At 40.8% G+C, this 10,284-nt stretch overlaps 2 protein-coding genes and 1 long non-coding RNA gene across 6 annotated transcripts in view; all 3 read right to left on the bottom strand.

Annotated features, from left to right (window-relative positions):
- Positions 1 to 2,703, bottom strand: part of LOC127597692 (septin-7-like) — a 50,743-nt gene extending 48,040 nt beyond the window's left edge. Inside the window, exon 1 of one of the 4 annotated variants that reach the window (XM_052060925.1) lies at positions 2,418 to 2,703. In XM_052060925.1, the coding sequence (XP_051916885.1) occupies positions 2,418 to 2,456 (39 nt within the window). In that variant the 5' untranslated portion in view covers positions 2,457 to 2,703. Of the gene's footprint in view, positions 1 to 341; positions 500 to 2,417 lie in introns of those variants that run through there. The other 3 variants (XM_052060924.1, XM_052060923.1, XM_052060926.1) reach the window with 3 other exon arrangements.
- A 734-nt stretch (positions 2,704 to 3,437) lies between these two features.
- LOC127597796 (uncharacterized) lies at positions 3,438 to 4,690 on the bottom strand. Its single transcript, XR_007961760.1, has 2 exons — positions 4,625 to 4,690; positions 3,438 to 3,713 (listed from the first exon to the last, which is right to left on the bottom strand). It is a non-coding gene; the product is annotated as an uncharacterized LOC127597796 (long non-coding RNA).
- Positions 4,691 to 7,345: 2,655 nt separating this feature from the next.
- On the bottom strand, positions 7,346 to 9,409 carry LOC127597752 (C-C motif chemokine 13-like). The gene is made up of 3 exons (XM_052061104.1): positions 8,949 to 9,409; positions 7,960 to 8,077; positions 7,346 to 7,668 (listed from the first exon to the last, which is right to left on the bottom strand). The coding sequence occupies exons 1-3, from the start codon at positions 9,013 to 9,015 to the stop codon at positions 7,554 to 7,556; spliced, it is 300 nt and encodes a 99-aa protein (XP_051917064.1). The 5' UTR covers positions 9,016 to 9,409; the 3' UTR covers positions 7,346 to 7,553.
- Positions 9,410 to 10,284: the final 875 nt, after the last annotated feature.

Below are 10,284 nucleotides of genomic sequence, written 5' to 3' on the forward strand. Positions count from 1 at the left end.
GGCTGAGTCAAAGCATTGAGAAGTCATTACTGATGCCAGAAAACTGTTACTTAGACATGCGTGTATACAAGTGCCTACAACTGGAGCTGTTCACAAATGTAACGAGTCTAAACAGTGCTGTATGAAATTAACCTGCAATTAGAATTCTTGCAGAAAGAGTGCTGTTTTTGAACTAAAGAGTGTCAAGCACTGCACAAAGGACGGAGGTGACCTGGGAGAAGCAAGATGAGATGATGTGGATGCAACGAAGATGAAGAAAAGCAAATAAAGAGATCCACGCAAATACACACAGTGGAGTAAAGCTAATGCTGCATGAACATCCCGTTGTGCAAATATCCTACATTCTGAATAGATTCCATGGGATGTGATGAAGATCTCAGATCAAAAGTGGCTGCAATCTGTCCGATCCGTGAGGTATTGCCCAGCTCTGCTTCTCTTCCGTTTGACTCCCTATTGAGCATTGTACTCGCAAACAACACCCTGCTGCACCCAGCGCCCACGCCTGCCAAAATGTCCTACACGCTACGAGAGCCAAAAACAATTGATTGTTGCTTTGCCTGCCTCTGAGCAACCTCTCAGGCTCTGCCCTACATAATGTGAATGGAAAAATGTTGTTTTGCACCCATGACAGACAAAGTTTCATAATATACAGTCAAAAAAAATGATGACAAATAAAACTGTGATAAAAATTATTACTACAAGACCGGTGAGATGTGCTTGTCTCTCTGTGAGGTGGTGGATGAGCTGAACTCTTAGTTTTCTAATATCCTCACAACAGAAATGCAATATTTGGTTGGACATTAAAGGCATTCAAATAAAATACTGTTACGTCATGTTTCCATCGAAAGGGTTTGCAGTATCTGCAAAGAGTACCTTTGATCTCTCATCAACTGACTCTCTCCCATTATAGTCACTTAAAATTAAGCTTCTTTAGAGTTTGATTCGAAGTCGGGCGATCCATTTGAAATTGGGACTATTTTCAAATTGTTCAAAAACTGATGCACAGCTGGCTAAACTCGTAAAAGACAATGTGCCTCTCTCTTCGAATTTTTACACATAGCCAGACCATGCATGCTAAAAAACAGTCTGTCATCCAGTAGAACTGCACTACGCTAAAAATCAACATCCAATGACATCCAACAACATCCAGTATGGACAGAGGGGACTACATTCTATCATGACACAATCCTTCTGCCTTGTCAATGTCCTCGCAGCTCCAATGACCTTGCCTGAAGCACTTAACCGCTTCTATGTTTGATCAGGCTTCACTTAAGTTGTGAGTGTAGGTTGGAAAGGAGAAAGACAGTTTGTTGCACACCATTATATAATAGGCCATTTTTTGATGGTACACCCACCTTCACGCACAGCTCAGAGCCACGGATAATATGACATACTGCATTTGGCATTATCATTTCCCCAAATGAATAAAGTGTGAAAGTGGCATGAGGGAAATATTCACTTAAATGTTGATGAAAACACGGATACCCACAAAAATGTGTGAGCATGCAAAGGAGAAAGGGTTTCAGTATAGAATGGTAGCAAAGGTTGGATGTTGGCTTATTATTCCCTTAGTATTATGGTACGCCCAGAGGAAAAATATGTAAGAGATGAAAGAGTGACAAAGAGCCTGAAAAGCTCGGCCATACTCCTCATGTGAACCCTTCCCCCAGTCTACATTCTGGTCATCGTCGCTGCGTGGTTCACTACATTAGATGTATGATGTCTCACACTCACTCATGCACGCACGCACGCACGCACGCATGCTGGTGGTGATACTCGAAGTCCCGTCAGTTCAATTTTCCTTGTCAGGTTTAATTAATTTCTTGTGTCCGTTCTTAAATAGCATGTTAATAGAGGGGCAGGGGAGGGCAACGTCGTCCTGAATTTTTCATGATGCAGATTTTCCTAGTATGCCAGCCCATGTCTTTGTGAAAACGTTCATGAATTTAACTAAAGCAATTTCTTCTGCTACATTGAAAACGGTTTATATTACGGCATTACCAAAATAAAAACTAACATCCCAAGAATATCTATCCAGCGACCCATGTTCTGTACCCATTTTATTTGAGCTCTCATTATATTAACTGTGCTCCGATCTTTGATGGGAGTCATTAAACATTTTCCCTCACGAGTAATTTCCAAAGGCATGAGAACAGCGAATAAATGTCAAATTATGTAGGGTACGTTACAAAAACAGGTAGTTTTAACGAATGAGTAACTACGGTTCAATCTCCCAATTCTGAAAGGACTTGAAGTGTATGAGGGCACGAAGCTAACACGGAGTAACGTGAGAAACAACGTTTTGGATGAGAGGATTGAGTCTTTGCGAAGAGGATACAGTTGTGATTTTTTCCTGCATACATACACTAATCTAAACGCTGACACGTGTGGCTATTTTGGGGGGAAAAAAGACTTACAGCAATGCTGGGAACCGCAGTTTCTGGTCGCTCGATCATTGTAATACTGTCACCGCCCAGCCTGCAATGGACAGTCACCAATGCATACACAGAAAAGCGTCCAAGAGAATGACGGAATGATAAGAAATGCGCGCTTGATAATAAACTAAAGCACCGTTAGTCAAACTAAACAAAAAAATTACATAGGACGAACTAACAGCAGTCGCAACACAGCCAACAGACGAATCTCCGCGAAGAAAATAGGCCGCCTGATTTTGTCCACTACTGGTTTACTCCGATTCTATTCAGTACTATTTCCGACTTGAAACTTCAAGATAAATTTTTGACTTTGACGTAAACGTTGTTTAAACGTAGGTTTAGAGCTCAGACGTCATTTATTTATCGTGTTCTGCTTGAATGAGATTATCAAATTTCTAGCTACATTTTGAGGTGCGGTTTTCTCATTAAAAATAATATACAACTGTGCCCCAATAAAAATGTTTTAATTTGAACGCAGGAACTATTCTGACTTTTTACAGTACCACATTGAATACCAGAAAATAGAAGCATCGCTTTAGATCCGATTAACGTTACAGCCAATGATTGGACTTTACTATTGCAACCCAGCTAAGGCTTTTATCTCTTGTTTTGAAAACAAGTGTTGTAAACTTCCTGTGCCGTGCGAATTTAGCCACAGGAAGTCGCATACACATGTAACTGCAAAAGCATCTTCGGATGGTTCCTTACCGACGTCATATGCGGGTTTAACTATTTTATTCAGAATCTGAATCAGAATCATCTTTATTGGCCAAGTATGTAGAACACACAAGGAATTTGTTTCAGGCCACACTTGTATTATCACAAACAGGGACATGACAAATCAGTATGGAAAGACATTCCGTAATGTAAAAGGGTACCGTTGTGCGGTGGTACCACCAGTGGCGGTTCTCGATCAATTTTACTGAGGGGGCCTGGCTGGGGCTAGGGGGTTTTGATAGAGAGGGCACATTCAAACCAGGGCAAAAAGACAAAGATTCGAAATCTTATTTGACTTTTTATATTTATCAAACGTTTAAACCTTTGCAGACATAACATTACAGTGACAAAGAAAAACAGTATAATAATCACAGTCGTACTGAATTAAGTGCTGATAAAAGATTCATATAGGTGCAGATGTTGTGGAACAGTCCTAAGCTACCAGTACTATTACAGTAACTGTATTGTGCGATTTTGGTGATTTCTGGCAAACCGTCCGAAGTGATTCAAGATTCAGTGCTTTAGACCTCCATTGGCGGTCTTCTTTACATTTGCTGATGTCTGTGGAAAAAGACATACAGAACAGATGTAAACATAATTTCTGCATGGACACAGCATATACACTAACCTGCTCCACTTACACCGTTTAGGTCAGAGGTCCCCCAAACTGCGGCCCGCGGGCCGAATACGGACCAAGGGCACATTTGACCTGGCCCTCTAACCCTCCTGTTGTCCTCGGGTCAAAATGACCCATCACTGTGTTAAAAACGCCCCCAAAAAACCCTAAATGATAATTTTTTAAATTTGAAATGTTATGACTTTTCCTAGATTGTCCCCAACTGCAGAAAAATTTAAATGTTGTTTTTATTCACATTTCCATGGAAGCTGTACAAAAGAAAGTACAAAGGCGGTCTTGGGGACAAAATGACCCATGACACAAATAGGGTTGAAATCAAGGTCACAAAGTTATTTACACACCATAGAATGTTTCAGTGTTTTAGTTGTGTCTCAGATAAATTAGTAGAACACGTGAATAAGACGGTAGCAGACATAAACAAGACAAGATAGGTGGCGTTCTCGTAGATGGCAGAACTCTTTTTTTGTGGATTTCAAGGGGCTATAAAGAGAGAGTTGTTTAGTTATTATTTATTTCCTGTTTTTTCTGTGAAGAACTCAGAGAGGGTTATTTAGTTATTATTTACTTCATTAATAGTGTTATTTGTTTCCTGCCTTTTTTTCTGTAAAGAACCTGGAAAGGGTTATTTGGTTATGTGTGGCTTTTTGGGAAACAATAAAATTTTTAAGCTCCCCTACGATCGTTGATGTTACAAACTGACCCCCCATCAGAGAAGGGAAAAGTTATGTGGCCCTCACAGGGAAAAGTTTGGGGACGCCTGGTTTAGGCACTCAGATACACAATTATCTAAAATGGGATGTTTCATCATTGATGATGTTGTCCTTCCCAGCCTCACCTGTTGTGTCCGTACCGTCAGGAAGCTGAGAATCCATTGGCAGATCATAGGGGGACACACCGAGCTGGAGAAGTTTGGGATTGATGGTGTTGAATGCAGAGCTGAAATTCACAAATAGGATCCTTGCAATGTTCTTTAGGTGGTTTAGCATAAGGAGTTCAAAGGACTTCATGACCACAGACATCAGAGCAACGGGCCTATCGTGTTTCAGTTCCGATGTTGCTGGTTTCGTGGGAACTGGGATGATAGGATGGGACCTCACACAGCTCCAGCTCGATCCATTAGCCTTTAATGACTCATTACGTGCTTGAAACCCCACAATATTTCTCGTTACTGAAAATTCATATACCGTACATTTTTATGAAGTGGTTTGAAGATAGATTTTTAAAATCAATTATTTTAAAAACTAATTTGCCACTGAGGTTGTTCAGCATCTTACAGCAGTCGGTAGGAACGAGCGTCGGTATCTCTCCTTCTTGCAGGCCGGGTGTAACAATCTCTGGCTGAAGGAGCTACCAAGTGCTGTCAGGGCGAAAATAATCCCACCTGGTTGTCTCGAAGCAGTCCCGCAGAGCATCTTCAGCTTCCGATGACCATTTCTTGACCATTCACATGTACTGTCTGTATCTCTCTGTATGATGAAAGAACGCTCACAGCAGGCCTTCTACATCAGCGTATTTTCCCTTCTGCTATGCCACCATGCGGTGTTCAGCGGGATTGCACGTTATTAAAATAAAGCCTTTTTGGAGTAATTATCGATTTCAGAGCAATGTAACCCAGAAGACCAAGAATGATAAATAGCGTATATCCATTTTGGATTCATTCTTATCATACCTCCACACATTATAGTGTGGGACAAATAAAGGATATCTTATCTTACTTTGACATGAAAACAAAACTGTATTTAATCCATGTTTTTTTTTCCATAAAACTTTAATCGGAAAAAGAGTTGTCACCTACTTATTGAAAAAAACAGAGGTACTTTTTATGTATTGATTAATAAAAGTGCTACTCCTTTGGTACACACTTCTAAGTGAAAACATTGCTCAAATGTATCCTAAATTATATTGTAATGTTACTAATTATATTTATCAAAGATGGTCCGGTGGCCCAGTGGTTAGCGCGTCGACCTCACAGTGCAGCGGTACCGGGTTTAATTCCAGCTGCGGCCTCCCTGTGTGGAGTTTGCATGTTCTCCCCGGGCCTGTGTGGGTTTTCTCCGGGTACTCCGGTTCCCTCCCACATTCCAAAAACATGCATGTCATGCTGATTGAACACTCTAAATTGCCCCTCGGTGTGATTTTGAGTGTGGATGTTTGTTCGTCTGTATGTGCCCTGCGATTGGCTTGCAACCTTTTCAGGGTAGGGATGTGAATCTCAGCACTGAGGACGATGCGATACACATCTCGATGCACTACCAGCGATGTGATACTTAAACGATACACATTTAGTTCAAATCAATGCGATCCGATACGATACAGTGCAATTTGTTGTGATATTGTGCAATTAAACATGATGCAAATAGGCAAAGAAAAAAAGCTTTTAAAAAGATGGAATTCAGTATGGTATTACAAAAAGGATACCACATTATTCCTTATAAACAGTAGAACTTGTAAAACAACTTATTTAAGCCCTTTCACAATTGGGTTTTGTGCAAAGAAAATGTAAACAATTTGGCACCTGAGACTCACAGCTGTTGCTGTAGTGTAAACACAAACAGACTACTCACTGGGTGTCTTATATGAAATATTCATCTCCATAGGACAGAAAAAAAATACAATTGAAACAATGTGGCAGTCACAGCCTCAAAGCTGCTGTGTGTATTGTAGCGTACACAGACCACTCTCACTGAGTGTCAAAATGAAATGTCCAAAAGAGTCATTCATATATAGTTTTTCCTTGCGCGGTCACAGAGAGCTGCAAGGGGACCCCAAAAATAAGAGGCGATTTTTTCTGATCCTGACCTGGTTTGCCAAGAGTTTCTCCGGTGTCCAACGAGGAACTGGACGGGGAGGCGGGGGAGGGTGCGGGAAACTTATCGGTCATGTGGTGCCATCGTTTTAAGTGGTCTGCATAATTGTGGTGCTGCCGTTGTATGGCTTCGTAGTGCGACATTCTTTGCTAATTACGGAGGTTTTATCAAGCTTTCCGTCTTTCTTTTTGAAGCCGTAGTATTTCCAAACATAAGATCTGAATGCTGCGGGAGCATTAAATACAGTAGTTTCCTCGCTGCTGCTTGCACGAACTCCATAATGTTTCGCTAGTTGTGTACTGCACTGTATGTGACTCACGGCTTCCGTCCGTATTCAACACAAAATAATAATGGTGCATTCATTGCGCCTAGGAAAGGGCAGATAGGTGACGTTTAACATGAATAAAACGGCGCTTGATACGGATTTTACCGATACCCACCAATGCATCGTGATGAATCTAGATTTCACCCGTCAATCGCGCCATACCCAGAGAATGAGCCAATGCACTCGCGTCGATGTTTAATAATATTTAATATCGATTCTTTTCCACACCCTCATTTCAGGGTGTCCCCGCCTACTACCCGAAGACGGATGGGATAGGCTCCAGCACCCCTCGCGACCCTTGTGAGTCTAAGCGGATCGGAAAATTGAAAATGGATGGATGAATCGATATTTATCAAAGTAAAGACACTGATAATAGTAATGATTTCTTTTCAATACTGATTTGCCGAGATGTGGAACATGGAAGTATTCATAATCAACACTTTATTTTCATACTGTGAAAATCTCTGCAAGTGTTTACATTTTTACTTCAGCAGCATTCTCAGGAATTCATCATGTCCCCTCACTGGTGAGCCATTTATGGAACAGGCCCTTGGGCTCCTCAAAGGCACCATGTTGGTAACCCCCAGTCCAGAATATATTCATCATTCATTAGGTTCGGAGTATAGCGAAGGTTATAACTGATTTGTCATTCCTGGGATTATTTTGTCATCAAGTTCGCTGATGAGGTTTTTCACCCATGAGGCTGAAGATCTGGCACACATGTAACGACCCATCACTGTCCTCAGTCTGTAAGAATATATACACAAGACAGTTGGTTTATCGTGATTCTACGGAAGAGGATTAGGGCCAATGAAGAAAGAAAAAATAAGGTTGGCAAGATTCTGACTTTAATCTCAGAATTCTGACTTTAATCTTTAAAGTCAGAATTCTGAGATTAAAGTGATAATTCTGACTTTAAAGTCAGAATTCTGAGATTAAAGTCAGAATCTTGCCAACCTTATTTTTTTTCATTGGCCCTAATCCTTTTCCGTATGATTCAAAGGATAAAGCTCAATGTCTTCATGACTGGGCACCAACCTCACAGCAGGAATGGGGCACTGTTGCGGAGTCTTGACATAACTAACTACTCGCTGTGACGCAATTGGGTTCTCATTGAAACGATAGCAACAGTTCTTCGGTCCAAATCCCCGCAAACCTACAAAGAGCCCGAAATCAACGATACACAATTCAATTACAGACAAGAACATACACTAAAAGTCAAGAACACAAGTGACTTAGCCAATACCTATGATACAATTGTTGTTTAAAGTAAAAAAAAGAGACAATAATACATCTTTCAAAACTTATATAATAATATAAAATAAAATAATTAATGACAAACTTCAATTAATTTAGAAAAGATTATTGTCCTTTCTCACATTGAAAGTAACTGGGAATAATTCACAAATACAATATACACATTTCAAAATGAACTTCTTTGCTGCACTCGTCGACTAATATTTTAGGCATCGCACATCCTCGCAAGGTAATATTGTGATACAAATCTATTTGATTGATAATGTATGTCTCTCTTCTGCACTGCCCTCCTCAGATCATCCCACAGATTTTGACATTCTAGTCTGGGCCAATTTAGATATTCATTAATCAAAGCCATTGGTTTTTTGATTTGGATTGAACGATTGAGGTCATCGTGAAGTTTTGACGCATGCGAACATACAGCCACACCACTAGCTTTCTGGCCATCAACGTTTCTCAAAAGCATGTCAAGAAATGATGTTATGATTGTTGACATGACTTTGACACATTTCCAATAGTGCGTTCACACACACACACACGCACACGCACACGCACACGCACACGCACGCACACACAAACTTAATCTTAATTTAAGACTGTATTTCTTCAGTGTTCTTTAAAAACAGCTCCCATCCATAATCCAGCAATGTCACCTTTGGAACATGGCAATCAGATTTTACAATAAATCCTGGATTACTTTAGAAATGGGATCTTGTGTAGCTCACAAAAAAAAGAAAAAATGTTCAGCATAAAAAGCATCACATTCTTACCTTCACTAAAAGTTACAGCCACTAACAGCAGCACCAACACAGACAGAGGAAGATGAGAGGCCATCATGAAGTGTGTAATGTTTAAAGCTGCTCAGTCATTTTACACCGTCTGCCTTCACATTATATAGAGAGGATGAACTGACTGGGGAAGACCCCAACTCCATTTTGGGACTTTTTTTTTCAGTTTCAGGGGGTTTACTGGGAGACATGGTCCCTTCTTTATCTGTGCTTCATAAAGTTCATCTCACTTCTCAAAATGAAAAGTCATGGATAAAAACAAGGGACTCAACAAATGCAAAGGAGGAAGTACCGTTGAATATTTTCCCAATGAGTCATAAACGAAAATAAGTTGTTTTACTCTCACCTCCTACATGTCACATAATCACATGGACTCCTGTCATCAGAGTACTGTGCAGTGGTGTGTGCGACTAAGTCAAGGTTTTTCAATCGCGTTCTTCGAGGGCTGTTGGTCTGCCCTTTTTCCATCATTCCCTGCTGCAAACATGCCTGTTTTAACTCATCAGATCATCAGCAAAGTCTGGATCACAATCCTGATCCTGATTACTTGAATCAAGTGTGTAGCAGCAGGGAGAGATGGAAAACAGGCAAGACAGCTGCCCATAACTCATTCCTTCCCAAAGACGTTTAAAAACGTCTTTTCAGACTTGGTCCAGAATTGGCTGGTACTGAATGAGTTAACTTGCGTGTTCCATGTTACCTTGCGTTTGACTGGTGACCAATTTCGGGTGCCCCCCCCCCCCCCCCCCCCGCGCCTACTGCTCGAAGACAACTGTGATCGGCTCCAGGACGTCCGCGACCATCGTGAGGATGAGTGCTTTGGATAGCGGATGGATGGTGACATGTCAAATTACCGTCACACTGCGATGAGGGTTGTTTTATTGTTTTATTTTGAAAGAATGACTCTCCTCTCATTTCATGTCACCTCCTCCTGTGCCAGGCTGATTGTCAGCTCGGTCCTGATTTTTTTCCTACCTGTGACCCCTTACCTTGTTTTCATTTATTCATTCATTCATTTTCCAAACCGCTTACCTTTGTTTCAGGATCTCCCTTCGTTCCGCGCCAGTGTGATTCGTCCTTGTGCGTGTACTCCAGCCTGGTTCTGACAAGTGCATGAACTGTGAAACACTTGCCAAATTATTTAAAACAGATATTGACATGCATTTAGCAACACATTTCTCCCACTTACTCATGGTTAATTATTTTGTCAACTAAACAACATCCAGTGAGTTTTTCAGCTCAACATACAGTATTTATCGATAATAGATCATACATGACATAACAAAAAGGAAAATGAATTTAATGTGAATACAGGTTC

The sequence above is a fragment of the Hippocampus zosterae genome, chromosome 3 (genome assembly GCF_025434085.1).
Source record: "Hippocampus zosterae strain Florida chromosome 3, ASM2543408v3, whole genome shotgun sequence".
NCBI classification, from domain to species: domain Eukaryota; kingdom Metazoa; phylum Chordata; class Actinopteri; order Syngnathiformes; family Syngnathidae; genus Hippocampus; species Hippocampus zosterae.